Source organism: Eptatretus burgeri, chromosome 3, assembly GCF_056783735.1.
Source record: "Eptatretus burgeri isolate ZD-2024b chromosome 3, Ebu_testis_v1, whole genome shotgun sequence".
NCBI lineage: Eukaryota > Metazoa > Chordata > Myxini > Myxiniformes > Myxinidae > Eptatretus > Eptatretus burgeri.
The window spans coordinates 8496906-8514246 of NC_140963.1; the positions used below are offsets into that span (position 1 = coordinate 8496906).

General features: G+C 41.8%; 1 protein-coding gene across 6 annotated transcripts in view; it reads right to left on the reverse strand.

Moving 5' to 3' along the window:
• Window positions 1-229: 229 nt before the first annotated feature.
• The window catches only part of LOC147029372 (transmembrane ascorbate-dependent reductase CYB561-like), a 62775-nt gene continuing 45663 nt past the window's right edge, over window positions 230-17341 (reverse strand). For all 6 annotated transcript variants that reach the window (XM_085872372.1, XM_085872376.1, XM_085872375.1 and 3 more), the window contains 4 exons: window positions 11145-11243; window positions 10945-11048; window positions 10548-10705; window positions 230-1398 (listed from right to left, as the gene is read on the reverse strand). In XM_085872372.1, coding sequence (XP_085728498.1) covers window positions 1209-1398; window positions 10548-10705; window positions 10945-11048; window positions 11145-11243 — 551 coding nt within the window. In that variant the 3' untranslated portion in view covers window positions 230-1208. The remainder of the gene's footprint in view (window positions 1399-10547; window positions 10706-10944; window positions 11049-11144; window positions 11244-17341) is intronic.

The window sequence follows — 17341 nt, forward strand, 5'->3', positions numbered from 1 at the left end:
CCCAGTGAAGCCACAACAATGGGGATTCTCCTTGCTGTTATAATTTAAAATGCTGAACCTCAAGCAGGGAAGCAGCATGTACTTTTTTATGTCTCGACCAAAGTTTGAACTCCCAACTCCATCCAAACTTGGAGTGAATGCTTTAAGCATTGCACCACCAAAGGTAAACAACTAATGAAACTTTATTGAATGAAATTTACTGCTTAGTTCATCACTATATACACAGCAATCAAACCAACAAAGTTTATTACATCAAGATAAATCCTTCACAATGAAGAAATTAACAATTCCTTCACATTTAACAATTCCAAGTAACTGCGCAACTCACAGACCCATACTAAAAAAACATCCAATCACAAGACCAGCTGCACCCATTCCTTGTACTTTACTCTTTTCATATCCACATAAGGCAAGGCAATTGAGCATCCATTCATTGTTCAATATCTTGTTTGTTAAACAAGGTGGTCCAGATGTCTTGTTACCTAAGCTTGCAAATAATGTTCATGAAGTGAACAAAAAACGGCAATGGATAAATATATTATATATTATCATGAAATTTTGTTTGGGCAAGAAAGCAGTATGTACACAAGTGTAACAGGGCAAATGAACCACTGCAGAATAAACATCCCTTTGGCAAAACCTGTTTCATAAAAAGTTCAACGTCACGTGCATTACACATTACAAGCCGTCGTTCAGGCTGTTGGTTCCACCTCACATTCATAATAAGCAGAAGAATCAGCACAACCAAATGGTAGTCACAAAAAAAAAGTAAAAACAATCACCAAGATGCCACAAGTAATCTCGTTTGCAAATCGTTCGAGGAATCCTTTGAGTAGCCCAGACAAGAGTACCTGAAGCTAATAGGTGAGAGTGCAAAGAAAGTCAATATGTTACAGCACCACAATTCACAAAGGGTCAAATGATGCAAACACGCAGGTGTTGGAAAATACCCCAAGATTCCGCCTTTGTGAGAGCCACGTTCTAGCATTCCGTACAACTGCAGATAGAAACTTGCTTTCTTGTCAACAAAGAAAACCAAGAGCAGTTCTTAACCTGACAAACCACAATTTCTAGGATCCATCCTATAAATTAACCCACATGATTTCAGCCTCCATGGTGATCGTATTCCTTCCACCAAGTGAAGTCAGCAAGGTCCTTAATCAAATCCTGGGGATCTCCTCCACCTCCTAACACCGGCCGGACAATCATCAATCATCTTCGTCATCTCCACGGGTGATCCGGTGAAAGTGCATGCTCAGGGCCTCCTCCTCAGCTTGGCTCGGCCGCTTCCACTCGGGCCGAGTCACAATGTATCCCACAACCACGGAGAATGCCACAAGAAGAAGCCCCAGGCTGTTGGCCAGCATAGCTTCCACTGGCATATCTTTGTAACTTTTACTAAATGAGAAAAAAAGAAAAGAAATAAGGATCAAGTGAAGTAATAGACCGGTGTGCAACACTTCGGTTCGAGCAAAACGCGCGAGATATACTTTCCATTCACAAGATTACGACCAGAACCCACAAAAAGAAAAGGTATTTTACAGATAATTGTGAAACAATCTTTTTTTTTTTTACACAATACGACATTTTCAATTCAATTGCATTGTTATTTGTTTCATTGGAATGAACCGGTTTTTTGCCCCGAACAGGAAAACATTCACGTATTCTTCAAATATAAACCACAAGAACCCACACAAGCATGTTGAAGCACGTGATGATACATTCAGATTATGGCGTCAAAAGGAAACCGCTTCATTTCTTTTTGTACACAAAAGGGTTTAGGCTCATGGAGGAGCCAAACAACAAGGGGTAGCAAGTTTACAAATTACCAAAGCGTTTTTATGCCTCCGCTGATGAAGTCGCCGGAAGCATAATGTTTTGAGGTTGCACGTCCGTCCGTGCAAATTTTCTCCATTTTCTCTGCAACCGTTTATCCGATTGACACAAAAATTCGTGACGACTCGTGCGGAATGTTTTAATGATAATTATGACATCATAGGTCAGATGGAGTGGCATCCATGTTGGAAAAAAAAAAAAAAAAAACTGTTCCTCTATCCCTGAAAGTGCTCCATGGAAAAAGTTGAAACTTGGCACACGGCAAGTACTCCCTATGGGAAACAAGTGTGATTTCTTTTTTTTCATGATGTCATAGGTCACATGGTTTGGTAGCTTTGACTTTTTTTTTGAAGAATAAAACTTTTAAAAACCCCTTCTCCAGAACAGCTTAAGAGATCGAGGGGAAACTTCACTCGTATGTTCCCCAAGCCTTGGGAAAACCAGTGTGTAAATAATTAATAGGTCACATGGTTTGGCAGCCATATTGGATTGAGTGAAAATCTTTTTTTATTTATTTCTTCAACCACTTCATCAATTGACGTGAAACTTCACAATTATGATTTAGTCGTCATGTAGAATGTATGTTTTAAATTTCGACCTCATTGGACGCATGGTCTGGCAGCCAGAATTATTTAATATATTAAATCTGGATTCAGGGACATAAAATCAAACTTGGTACAAGTATGTATAATGATGTAACAATGTGGGCAGAGGCATATCTGGCAACGTCGTGACGTCAAAGAGTGCCGTTATAGTTTATTATATTTTTATTATTTTTGTGGGGGGGGGGGTAGTGTGAGGTTATCTTGACCACAGCTAAATGGCACAGATTAAATATAAAGGCTTGTAGTTTGGCTGAATTATGGGCACTGCAATATACATCCCAGTATCCATTGGTTCAGCTTTGTTGCACTTGTGAGGGATTCACAGAATCGTCCTCCATACGATCGATTTTGCCCAAATCGTCATCCATCCTTCAATAAAACCTGCAAACAATAATTTTCCTCCGTCTCAGGCCGGTTGATACGCTGCCCATTCACTATTCCTGATGAGAATTTCATTTTGTATTGCTTCATATGATTTTATATATGTACCACACATTGCTGTCATGCTTCACCTTATTTTTCATTTTTAAATTGAGAATCAAGGGCTCAGGTGTTTGGGACGAGTCACACAAAGCACCATTGCTAAAGGGATGACAACACACATATACCTTGGAGGTGGTGTATTTGTGTGTATGTGTGTTGATGTGTGTGTGTTTGTGTGTGTGTGTGTGTGTGTTGATGTGTTGGTGGTGATGTTGGGTGGTGTGTGTGTGTGTGTTGATGTGTTGGTGGTGATGTTGGGTGGTGTGTGTGTGTGTGTGTTGATGTGTTGGTGGTGATGTGGGTGGTGTGTGTGTGTGTGTGTTTTTTGAGGTGAGGTGAGGTGAGGTGAGGTGAGGTGAGGTGAGGTGAGGTGAGGTGAGGTGAGGTGAGGTGAGGTGAGGTGAGGTGAGGTGAGGTGAGGTGAGGTGAGGTGAGGTGAGGTGAGGTGAGGTGTGGTGTGGTGTGTGTTGGAAATGGAAGTGGTCCATTGAAAAAAATATTCATAGCAGCCAAGTCTGAATTGCAAATATAGAACAAGAAAACATTTAAAATTGCAAATGTAACTAAAATTGACACACTGAGAATAACATATCGTAGTGTTCACAGTTCATAAACACCAAATAGGAAAGCCAAATTTTCTACATTTCCGTAGAAGTTGATTTTCAAGTGTAATGGTATCAGATGGTGGTTATATTCGTGAAAAGCAAACATTCACTGTCAAACATTTCTTAAGATACCGACACATGTACCCTCGACCAATTTGTGCCATTCCTTGGTGATTACTGGAGTTAACTTTGTGGGTCTCTATCAAATTAAGGTTATCAACCTACTTGTAGTGACAGTATATCATAACACCTGCATCACTTCCAGTACCGTCATAACTTAACTGCATCATCGACAAGAACACAACAGGTCCTAGTTTAGTTCCTTGGGGCACACATGAGTAAACTACACATGGATCAGACAAGTTGCTTTTGTAAATCAAACTTTGCTGACTATTACAGAGGAAATCTGCAATCCAAGCCACATGAGACGGACCTACACCCATGGTTAGTTTCATGACTGCGATTGAATGATCAACAAGATCAAGAGTTCGAGAGAAGTTGGTGAGGAGCACAGTTGATATTGTATGGCCCACATCTGTCGGGAGCTGCTCGTTGAAATGTTTGTCTGGATGTGATGCAGGATTTGAGACAAATATCTTGAGGACAAAGTCACTGTAGTTACGTGCACACCTCAGCAATCAGAAAATTGTCTCAGTGAAACAGAACAAAAACAAGAAAGAGCATTCAGAGATTGCAGACCCTCACCAGGACGTGTGCTGTTTGTGTACTGGTGTGTTACGTAATTAAGAAGAGACAATTAGAACTGTCACTTTATAACTGCTAGCAGTGATGACCGGGTACCAAGACATCCCGCTTTGATCGGACACCTGACCCTGACCCATGACGTTTTTTTTTATTACTCAATTGAACTTCGAATGGGATTAAACGAAATTCAATTCAAATCAAATGGAAGACCAAAATAGGTACAGTCCTGCATTGGAGGAATCAGAAGGAACAAGCAAAAAGCAAAGATGAAGTCATCAGGAGGAACCTGGATAGGATTCAAAATTCAGCTGCTATTCCTCTACCCTCAAACCTATCCAGGCACAGCCAAGTGAGCCTTATTCAATAAAAAAAATTACAATAAAATAACAATAAAAACAACCCAGATCAAAAAAATAAATAATTCCGCCTGCCAGACAATGTGTCCGATCAAGTTGAAACTCAAAAAATGTATTTCCCATCAGCAATAGATCATAAATTTGAAGTTTCACGTCGATTGATTAAGTGGTTCAAGAGACATCATTTAATATTTTTCTTCAATCTAACATTGCTGCCAAAACATGTGTCCTTTCAATTATTCCATTAACGTGTACACTCAAGGCTTGGTGAACATTTGTGTGAATTTTCCCCTTGATCTGTCCAGCCATTCTGGAGAAGAAGATTTTTTATAGGTTTTAGGGTAAATCCAATATGGCTGCCAAACCAGGTGACCAAGGACATCATATGTGTGGGTCTTTTGTTCCTCATGGAAAGGCAGTCACACATGTAAAGTTTCACCTGGATCTGTTCAGCCACTTCTGAGAAGAAGATTTTTGAAGGTTAGAGCAAAAACAACAAAAACCAATGTGGCTGCCGAATCACGTTACCAATGACGTCATCATTTTTTTTTTCTGTGGACCATTATATCCCTAGATGATGCACAAACAATTTCATACTGATCAGATGTAGTGTTCTGCATATGCAATTATGACGTCATAACGAAGGCACCTATGACGTTATTTTTAAAAACCAAAAAAAAAAAAAAAAACCATACTCATTCCCCATGAGGAGTACTTGCCGTGTGCCAACTTTCATTTTTTTCCTTGGTGCAGTTTCAGAGCATTAAAGCAGAGGTCCAAAGTTTTTCGGTTTTTCCAACATGGCTGCCACATCACGTGACCTATGATGTGATAATTATCATTCAAACATCCGACATGAGTCTTCGCCCCTGCGGTGAAAATTTTGTTTCAATCCAATAAGCGGTTGTGGAGAAAAACACTATAGTTCCCTGTGGACAAACAGACAAACAGACAGACAGACAGGGGAGAATGCATTGTTGGCAGGGTGCAGAAATGTAGGGAGGAGGGAGGGGTGTTGGTACTTAGGGAATGGGGGAGCTGAGAAATGGTAGGGTTAGGCTTAGGCTTAGGGTTTGTCTACCAAAAAGAGTGGCAAGACACCACTGTGTTTTTCAGTTAACGAAGGAGCTGGAATGTCTACAAAAAAAAAAGTGATGGACATCTGGTATCTACAGCTAAACACATTTTTAGTGTCCTTTCTCCAAGATGGCTGCCTGTTTGTAACATATCTCAGAAAGTTGGCTATAACTGTTAATTGGTTGATCTGAGGCATACGAAATTCAGGAGAATTAAGAACAAAAAGGTGCTCAGCTGTGGAGGTGCTCTTTTGTCTTTCTTCTTTGGTAGTCAAATCTGGTCTGGCTCATGGACTAACAGGACGACTTACCTTCAGTCTTATAGAGATGTCAACCGAGCTGGAAATATTGCATCAAATCATGTACATCAAATCATCTTTGCACCTTGAAAACATTGCCCTTATCCTTGATTAGACATTGTTGGCAAAAGCAACAAGTTGCATGGAGATACCCAAAGAAATTTTGAAGCATCGTGCAGGGAACTTCCACACAATCTGCAAGTTGATGTCCACGATTGGCAAGATGTTTTGTGAGGCTGAACTTTGAGGCATGGCTGTCAAGTCAGGAGTCATCGCCGACAAGTCCATTAGCAAAGTTCTGGATGAAAAGCAGGACAACCAAGCTGTCCATCTTCATAAGCTGAAATATGAAGCTCTGATGGGGTTAGCCTGGATAGGCTTTGAAGAATGGCTCCAAAATAATCATGCTGAAGATCTCCCGAACCTGCATGACACAATTGGTGTGGTGTACAAGCTTCTTTACAACACAAGTCATGCAACACGTAATGCTGCTTTAAAAACAAATCATGCAAGAGGATTCTTGACATGTTCCTCTGTTACCTGGACGTTTTGCAGCATGATAGAGGTCCACTTGCAGCATTTTGGATGACATAAATGGCCACGGTTGAGATTCATGTCGGACTTCTTCGAGTCGTCCGAGAGGGTGACTGGTGTTTTGGTTACAAATATTAGGCTGAGATGTCACGGTTGCACGAAACCTGTCCACACTTGCAGGAACACTTTCAAAATGGTGGATTCGCAGTTCAGCTAAGGAATACAAATCCATTTGCTGGGATTGCTGTAGATCAGATGACTGAGGAAACGGTGAATAAAGATATACAGATTGCAAGGGGGACACGTGGCCTCAGTCTCAAACCAGGTAGAGTTTCCCGTTATGAGCTCACTGCTGAGCATCGGGCAGCCACATTGAGGGAACTTCAGCATCAAATCTCCACCCAAAGTCCTCAGCTCAGCAAAGTCAGACTTGGCCCAAGCTTCTCCAGGCTGACCTTACAAGATAGGTGGGATAATCGGAACTTTTAAAGATGAAGAATAAGAAGACCATATATTCACGGATGTTTTTTTTTTCTTCTAAAATATTACATTTTTACTGTATGGCAAAAGGAATATATACCTGATGTTGGCTTAATTGTTAGGTGGTGGGCTAGGGGTCCTTGGATCCTGAGTTCAAATCCTGCTCGGCTGTTGAATTAATACCAGGTGGGGTCGACTCTGCCCGTCATCCTTCCGTGATCAGCAAAATAAGTACCAGCTTGCTGGTATCCTGTGTCGGGGCGGCGACCTGTCCAGTATTGTGCCCAAAAGCCAAGGAGACTGCTTAGGCAGCACCAACGCTCTGCACAGAGTATGGTCCCAATGGATGGAATAGGAATATATTTCTTCACACAATGATGGCAGAGATAAAAGTTAGTTTTCAGGGCAATTTTTGTTGGCCATTTCAGATTTTTTTCAATTATGTTGAGTTCTCGTTAACTGTTGTTTATATAGCATGCATTGTCATCTGCTAAATTCCATACTGAACACATTTCGTCAGAGGTTTCATGTGCCTCAGATCAACCAACTGAAAGTTACAGCAACTTTTCTGAGATATGTTACAAATAGGTGGCCATCTTGGATAATGGCCACTAAAAAGGTGTTTCGCTGTGGATCCAAGACATCAATCACATTTTTTATTTATTTATTTTAGACATTCCAGGTACTTGGGCAACAAGGCCAACTGAAAAACACAGTGGTGCCTTGCCACTCTTTTTGGTAGTCAAAGCTGTACATTCTCCACCTATCTCACGGACTAATGGTGTTTTCCTGACGGAGAGAAGGTAAATGAAGCATTTAAAAAATGTGATTAAAAGCTTTCAAAGCAAGAAGCAAATAATTTCAAAAGAAGAGGGACGTTAGTTCAATCGGGAGGTATTGAGAATGGAAGTGGTAGAGAATGAACAAAATGAGGAATGAGTTCATGATTTTTGTTTTTAAGTGAAGAGCGAGATAATAAAATTAAGTTGAGGAGCATGAAAGGAGAAGACATAGGATAAAAAGATTAGTGAGGCACACGGCATTGCAGTACAGATCCAATTGGCACGCCCACGAGCTGAGGCCTCGGAGAGCACGCCAGACACTCACAGGGACAGGAATTTGACAATGCACCGCGACAAAGTAGAGGAAAACATAACAGAAAGATACGATGGATCTGGTCAGGAAAACTGAGCTCTGATGAACTCCAAGGAAGCACGCACGAGCCAACATCCAACATGCTCACACCGGGAACCGGAAGTCACATCATTACTCACATCTCATACGGCCTGTGACTACAAACAGTGATCATAAATGTACCTTTATGACAAAGATTCAGCTTCGTTTTTACACCACTCTTATAAAAAATATAAAACTAACCATCACTATACATATATTTTTTTTGTTTGTTTTGGTTTTTTGTAACAGCAAACAACATTACAGTACAATGCACAATCAACTTTTTGAAAGTGCAGTCTAAATAATTAAAGCAAGAACAAAATTGGTGATGTTATAACAATTCACACCACCAGTCGGCAACCTATGCCTGGTGTTGGCTTAATGGTTAGGGTGGTGGGCTTGGGATCCTAGGGATCCTCGTGATCCTGAGTTCAAATCCCACTCAGCTGTTGAATTAATACCAGGTGGGGTTGACTCTGCCCGTCATCCTTCCGAGGTCGGCAAAATGAGTGCCAGCTTGCTGGTATCCTGTGTCGGAGTGGCGACCTGTCCAGGATTGTGCCCAAGAGCCAAGGAGACTGCTTAGGCAGCAACAACACTCTGCACAGAATATGGTCCCAATGGATGGATGGATGGATGGATGGTAGGCAATCTGAACACCATTCATCCATGACAAAATATGACTACAAGCATTACTTCTCTTTTGCCAATGGATGAGTACCATTCTTGGTGTTGAGCTGGAGATAAAAAGAATTTTTTTTCAAACTTCCTCAAATTTCAACTACAATTCTGCTTTGCCAATTCGTAAGAGGAAATGGCATTTGGAGTGTGCGACCTCCATGAGTCGGTCAATCCAACAGTGTGGTATCAAAGGAATATGCAAATGAATTGAAGGAACAAGGTTTTTTCATGAATATTGCAGTGCGTTTTGAATTTAATCAATGTGTATAGTCAGAAGTTAATCAACAGTTTCCAAAATCTAATTAGTTTGAGTTCAGAAAGTTACATTTCTACAGTAATGGCAAGATACTATATTCATGCTGAACTCATGGAAGGGCTAAATGACAGAGGGGAGCAGGTTCACAGGCTGCCCGGTGCTCAAAGGGGATACAAGGGAGACAAAGGCATCACACAAGTGGTTATCAGGGAGGAGACGAGGAGGAGGATGAGGATGAGGAGATGGGAGAGGGTCTATAGAGGGAAGAGGAGGGGACGGATGGAGGAGGAGAAACCTGGTAGGACGATGAACGATGAAGAGGGGGATGGGGGGGTAGAGTGGTGGGGGCAAGATGGGGAAGGGTAGAGGAAAGGAGGGAGGAAGGGAAAGGGAAAGGGAGAGGAGTGGGGGAAGCCCCACAATGACAAAGCCCTGCCTGGTCCAGCACAGATATACAAGGACGAGCTGTCTGACACACTGAGGAACCCGTAACTGCCATGCCAAACCAGCCTTGCTTGACTGCCACAAGTTATCTGTACGAGTTGTGGCCTGGACAAGTTGCACTGACCCAGGCTGACCAAAGAGTTCTGAGGGCAGACGGCAGCACGCACACACACGCACGCGCGCAGACACACACACACACACACACACACACACACACACACACACACACACACACACACACACACACACACACACACACACACACACACACACACACACACACACACACACACACACACGATTCCATATCCCCCATTTCCTCCCCCCCCCCCACTTTGGATCAACGCAAGCCCACCTGCTTGTGTGGGGGTGAACAAGAGGCTGTACCTAAGCCTTGTACTGCTTTCTTTCTTTCTCATTCTCTCTACTTTTCCCATTGCAAGTGATACGCCTGTCTATCTCTGGATAAATAAGATTGTGTTGGGGATCTTTACGTGCTAGTGGATAATTGCTGTTATTGTGTGTCTTTGCCTGCCTGCAAATAAGTGCCTCGTGAATATCAGCTTTTATATTTGGTAAACTGCTTCAAACCTGCTCGGGTTGTCTTTTCCTTCATTGGTTTGACATTGCGCGTACGTAATAAATAGACGGGAAGTTGTGCTCCACTGATTCGCTCCAAGAATAACCAGCGCCCCACTTACGATTTCGCTCAGCCAGACCACAATAGGATGAGGTGGGACAATGACAATGCGGTTCCTCATCTGAGAGGAGCTAAATCAACGGTAAGGTAACGCAAGTCTTATTGCAGGGACCCTGCCAGACTTCGCCTTCTCAGATGGCATAAGTGATTGCTCAGCAACCCGTGGAGTCGCAGAGTTATCTGTGGCTTGCAGCTTCAAGGTTGGAGGTTGAGTAGCAGGTCCAAGCAACCCCCTCATGAACCCCACGCTCACACCAAAACCCATTACAATATTATGAAGCAAAGCACTCCGCATGATTTTAGTGGCTTACTTTAGAGAAAATAGAAGCTTCTCTGTCATTCCAGTCAGGGAGGAAGCAATGGCGAGGGTGAAAATTGCTAGGCCAAAGAAAGTATGCAGTGGCAGGTACCAGGCACGCAATGCCGCAAGACCGCCAGGATACAGAAAGATGAGAAATCCTATAATCCACTGTTAGAGACAAGAGAAAAACCTTGCATAAATGTGTGGAACAAGCAAGTATTACAAGGCAAACAGTATTTAATGTCTGGTTTAAAATGTGTCAATCAGCAACTCATGCACATTACAAAGGGAGCGAGAGAAAAAAAATAAATCCAGGGGGAAAATAAATAAATAAATAAAGGAAACTTGACAGAGGAAGGCAAACAGTACTTGGATGCAACAATGGAGTTAGGAAAACATGTCATTACCTGCAAGCCAAACATCACAACAGTTGTGAGGCCCAGCCAGCTGTGCAGGCTGTACAAGTTGGGAATGTTCTTTGCATCGTGGAAGTGAAAAACAGCCACAAAACCTAAACCAAGATGGTCGCCGATATCGTCACATTCTCAACGCCAACTCAAACTTGGGAATCAGTAATGAAGTGTTTAAGGATCAATGAAACACTTACCAATGATGGTAATAAGGAGAGCACCAAGGTGGATAACAGCATGAACAATCTTAATGCACTTCTTGCTCTCTTGACGGAAAATGCGGTACACCATGATTGCTGAAAGTGCAGCAAGAGGAAAGGGGGTGAAGAACACAGATTGAGGGGATGAGTTGTATTGGTGGAAAAGGTTTATAGAAACGTGTCAATGTTCTCATGAAACAGAGTTTGACGAAACATTTACTCTTAGCTGACTGTGTCACATCATTTCCTCAAATGTGTGGAGGTGAAGCAAAACACATTGATGTCAAAAACACACAATTCCTGATTTGAATGAAGAAGAACCTTCCGCTTGTGTTTTCAGTTCGAGTGGATAAACTTTTCTTTGAACTATTCTTAAAGAATTCAGAGCGGATATTTATTTGTTGTTTTGAAATACAAAATCGAGGCAAACGGAAAAAAAAAAGAGCTGGGTTAACAGTGAACAGTAATTATATGAATACTAAACAGGGTAATGAAACAGTGAACAGTAATCTATATGTAATGTAGCAAGAGTTTGTGATCATGTATGTATGTACTGTATGTACATATGTATTATGTACGTCCGCTCTTCACCCATTGGTTGGATAGCTGACCTGATGCCACCCACAATTGTCACCTGAAATACTTCACTGAAAGTACCCTGAAGACCAAAAACACCCCAAACACCGAAAAGACCCAAAAGATCTCAAATACCGCAAAGATCCCAAAGACCCAAAACACCCGAAGAGATCCTGAGGAACCAAAACACCCAAAAGACCCCGCCTGAGTACCAAAAAGACCTAAAATACCGAAAGAACAAAGAAAACCCCAAACACCCAAAGGGCCTAAAAGGCCAAAAGGATCCAAACGACCCAACAGGACTATCTGGGACTGATGGAAATTGTGCATAATGTAAAATGTGACTTCAGGTCCCAAACCACACACACACACACACACACACACACACACACACACACACACACACACACACACACACACACACACACACACACACACACACACACACACACACACACACACACACACACACACACACACACACACACACACACCAAAGTACTCAAGCCCCCTCCCAACTCTGTCCTCTCTCTGCCCACCCGCAACCACCACACCCGAACCACGTGCTCCTCCCCCTTTTTTAAACCCTCATACCCTCTCCAAACCCAATGTCCTCAGCTCATCCCCCCCTCAAAAGCCACAAACCCCTTAATCCCAACTCTGTCCCCTCTTTGCCCTCCACCCCCCACGCCATCTGTCATCATCCCATCCCCCTTTCTTCTTCAAGTCCTCAACTGCCCCAAATTCCCAGAAGTCAACCCCAATTCCAACCCCAAGTCCTCAATCCCTACCCTTCCCAACATCTCAATCTCACTCTTAAAACTCCCTGCACCCTCATCCATAACTCTCTGTCTTCCTCTCCACATTTCTACCCATTCTTAACGTTATACAAATATACACAGGGAACTTTGGCGCATGAGAAGGCCATCCGGCCTATCATGCCTGTGTTGTTCCTGTCCCCGTTTAAGAACAATGTTTAAAGTAAAAATATGGAACGTAAAATTTATAATTACTTCCGCCTTTCTTCCCTTATCCTGATGATAAATTCATGGACCGATGTTTGTGTGTTCGATCGTCGCGCTACTCCTCCTTCAGTTGTGGGCCGATTACATCCCAACTTGGATCAGCATGACCCCAATTAGTACATGGGGATGTTTTATCTTTGCTGGTGGTCTTGGGGGTGGGGGGGGGATAATCAAATTATCGATGTAAATGTGTATAGTGTCACACCACCTCCATGTGGGGGAGGGTCCCGAGTAGATTTGCACAAGCAAAAATATATTTTTCCCCTTTTTGTTTTGGTATTTCAGTGCTATTTAAAAACTAATTTTCCCCCAAATATAGCAAAAAGATAGGTTTCCTTTCCGATATTTATTTACTATTTTGGAGATTTTGGTGGTTGCAGTGCTATCTTTTTGCCTTTTTCCCACAATAATTTGTTGTTTTACATCAAATTGGTTGCTATTTTTTCACTATTTTCCTATACTTATTTTTGTTCCAAAACTGGCTATTTAAAATATATTTTCCCCTTTTTGTTTGGTATTTCAGTGCTATTTAAAAACTATTTTTCCCCCAAATATAGCAAAAAGATAGGTTTCCTTTCCGATATTTATTTACTATTTTGGAGATTTTGGTGGTTGCAGTGCGATTTTTTTTTTTTTTGCCTTTTTCCCCCCATAATTTGTTGTTTTACACCAAATTGGTTGCTATTTTTTCACTATTTTCCTATACTTATTTTTGCTCCAAAACTGGCTATTTCAAATATTTTTTCCCCCAATTTTTTTGTTCCAAAACATTTTTTTTCTATTTTTTTTTGTTCCAAAACTCGCAATTAAATATTTTTTTCTGTTCCAAAACTCACTATCACTACAATATATTTTTTCATATGAAAGAAAATAGAAAAAAAACTTTTTTTTTGTAAATACTTTTCCTATTTTTCCCCCCTTTTTTGATGAGGGGTATTACAAGTCTCCACCATTTACAGTGCAGTATTCCTGTCCTCATGTTTTCCAGAGCAGTGAGGTGTTTTGAATTATCAGCAGAAGGTATGTTTTTGCTTCATGTTTTGAATTTTGGGCTATTTTTTTCACCTGCACAGCGGTTGCCAATACACCACCCAAATAAAGGTATGCATCAGAAGAACGTGTTGCATGCTTGGAACAAGATCGCCTGTCAGGCAAATATTCTGCTCGTAATACTTATACTAAACAAGACAAATAGTGATCAATAATAAAACGAAAGAATAATACTGAACAGAGTAAACGGTGAACAGTTGATCAGACTCGGTGTAGTGGTGAGTGTCTGTGAGCTCAGAGTCTGGGAAGTCGGTGGTTCAAACCCCGGCCAAGTCACAACAAAGAATTCCTTGCCTAATGTTCAACATTTGAAAAGGATACAGCACGGACAATCCCCATCGGTTGGCATCCATGGGGAACAAGAAATGCCCTGCTGAGTGTGGTGAGAAAAGTGGAGTGGAGCCATTGTTATGACGTCACTGCTACCCAGAATATCCTGGAAAGTGACGGCACTTTCCCCAATAGTCCAAGAGCATTAGGTCAAAATAGGCCCTAACCTGGACATTTTTGGTAACAAGCTGATTTTTTCAGGATAGGTCCAGGAATATGTCTAGAATAACATACTAAAAGTCCTCATAAATCCTCCTTGAGCGTTTTCCGCAATCCAAGATGGCGTCCAAAATGGCCGCCTCTTCTGTTTTTCTCATAACTTTGCAAGCAGGTTTCCCCAAAACACACTTTAAATGTCTACATATATGTTTTGAAGTATGAGGAACTCATTAGAATACATCTTAAGAGATGCTGAAGCACGCAAGTACCAATAAGACCTCTTGAGTTCTTCCAAAAGTCCAGGCAGAAGCAGACGCCGACACCCTGATTGTCTCCACAGCACTAGCACTGGCAGAGTCAGAACATGTGCCAGTTGCTGTTGTTGGTACGGACACAGACTTACTGGTAATGCTAGTTGCTCGGGCAACCTCTTCCACAGATGTGTACATGCTATGCCGCAGTAATCCTGTCACGGTCTTCAACATTCATGAAATTCAGCATGCCTTAGGGGACACAAGAAATCACTTGATGTTTCTTCATGCTGTGACGGGATGTGACACGGTCTCTGCGATCTATCGTCAGGGCAAGCGTAAAGCTTTCAACATGGTGCACAAGAAGCGGGACTACGACTTGCTGGATACCTTCACAAACAGTGGAAGCACCCATGACGAGGTGGAAAAAGCTGGGGAAGGCTTCATTCTTAAGCTTTATGGAGCCAGCAGTTTTGAATCTCTTGATGACTACCGTCACATCGCATACAAACGGGCAATCGGTCGCAGTTCCCTGAGTTCATCCTTTCAGCTAGAAAGTCTACCTCCAACTAGTGCTGCAGCAAAGCAACATTCATATCGCGCCTATCTTACCGTCCAGGAATGGATGGGTAACTCCTTATCTCCAACAGAATGGGGCTGGCGATTTCAGGACGGGACTCTTACCCCGGTAGAAACAGACATTGCTGTTGCACCCGACACTTTGCTGAACATGGTGGCATGTGGGTGTAAACCAGATGGTTGCAGAAGCATGACATGTAGCTGCAAGAAACTTGGGCTCTTTTGTACCTCAATGTGCAGTAAATGCAGTGGTCTCAATTGCAACAATACAGCACCAACTCTTATAGATGCCGACGATGATATTACCCCAACTTCAGAGGACATCAACATTGAAGATACAGCATCCGACGATGAAGACAATGACTGATGCAACTAGGTGTGTGCATGCGTAAGGTAAAGATTCATCTGAAACTTTTGAGGTTTGAATCTCTAGCATGATCTTGTTTTGAATGTCTTTGCCTCTTGAAACAGGCTAAAACAGCAGTGTGTTGATAAGTGGCGGACATTTTGAGCACAATTTGAATTTCAGAAAGAACTTCAGCGGTTTTATTGTTTCCTTTGTACTTCAAAGTATCTGAATGAGTTCCTTATTTCTCAAGACATAATATATTTAGAGATTTAAAGTGCATATTGAGGTAACTTAGTCACAGGGTCATGAGAAAAACAGGAAATTGCAACCATCTTTGGCGCCATTTTGGATTTTGGGACTAGTTCAAGTAGTTTTATTGGTATAGATATGCATGTTTCAAATCTGCAAATAAGAATTTATCTAGATTCCTTGACTCCCATAACATATATAAAGACATTTTAGTGTGCTTTATTGGGTTACTTAGTTGCAGAGTTATGAGAAAACAACAACAGGAAAAGGGGCATTTCGGGCGCCATTTTGAATTTCAGGATGAGCTCAAGTGTTTTTATTGGTAAATGCGTGTTTTTGAAAAATTCCCAACAAGTATATGATTCATTTCATTGAGTCGCAAAACATATATTAAGACATTTAAAGTGCGTGTTGAAGTACCTTGGTGTAAAACCAGAAACTGCAGCAATTTCAGACGCCATTTTGGATTTCTGAAAGAGCTTAAGCGGTTTTATTCATTTTTGTGTGTTTCAAAATCTTCCGATATGTATTGTATTGAGTTCCTTATACTTCAAAACATATGTGTAGACATTTAAAATGTGTTATAGGTAAACCTACTTGCAAAGTTATGAGAAAAACAGGAAATGGCGGCCATTTTGGACCCCATTTTGGAGTGCGGAAAACGCTCAAGGAGGATTCATGAGGACTTTTCGTATGTTATTTCACACACATTCCTGGACCTTTCCTGAAAAAAATCAGCTTGTTACCAAAAATGTCCAGGTTAAACCCTAATGCTCTTGGACTACAAGGTCAGAGTGGCTGTTAAGTGTGCGTGTGTCTGTGTGTCTGTGTGTCTGTGTGTCTGTGTGTCTGTGTGTCTGTGTGTGTGTGTGTGTGTGTGTGGCAGCTGCATTACGAGCCATCCACCTTGTATACGAAGAAAAAAATAAGAAGAAGAAAAGGACAGCTGATTGACAGTGGGGCCACAATTGGATACAAGAAGCAAGGAAATGAGGTAACAACAAAAGTGGAGGGAGATGAGACATTAAAACACAGTAATCTGCAAGTAAAAGTGTTGTGAGTTTAACCAAGAGGTTACTGGAAGAATGAGTACATCCAGGAGGATCTGGGCAAGGTTGGAGGACTAAGAGCAGAGGGAGAGCTACACTGGAAGAGAGGAGGTATAAAAGAGAGACCACAGACCTGCCTGTAATGAGACAGCATCAGGCCTTTTGCTTCAGTCTTATCATGGGAAATGCCAATAATGTTGAGAGCGTTCAATTTCACAGAATCTAGGAGTGAAAGAGAGTGAAGTGATGCTGAAGAGTTTTCAGAAATTATCATATATTGAGTTATTGTTACCTCCATCACCGAAGGTGGATAGAGGTTACGTCTTCACCCCTGTTTGTCTCTCAGTGAGCAGGATATCTCAGTAAGTTATCGATGGATTCAGACATGAGAATATATAAAAGTGATTCTTCACAAATGAGAGATAGGGCCAAAAACGATCATATATAGCATGATATTTCTAAAGTGGTGTGGACGGATTTGGCCAAAACTTGGTGGATGGGTTGGGTTGGATCGGTGACGAGAACAAGCCGATTCGATTTTGGTTCGGGTCCGGATGCAGATCTGACCTATCAGTGG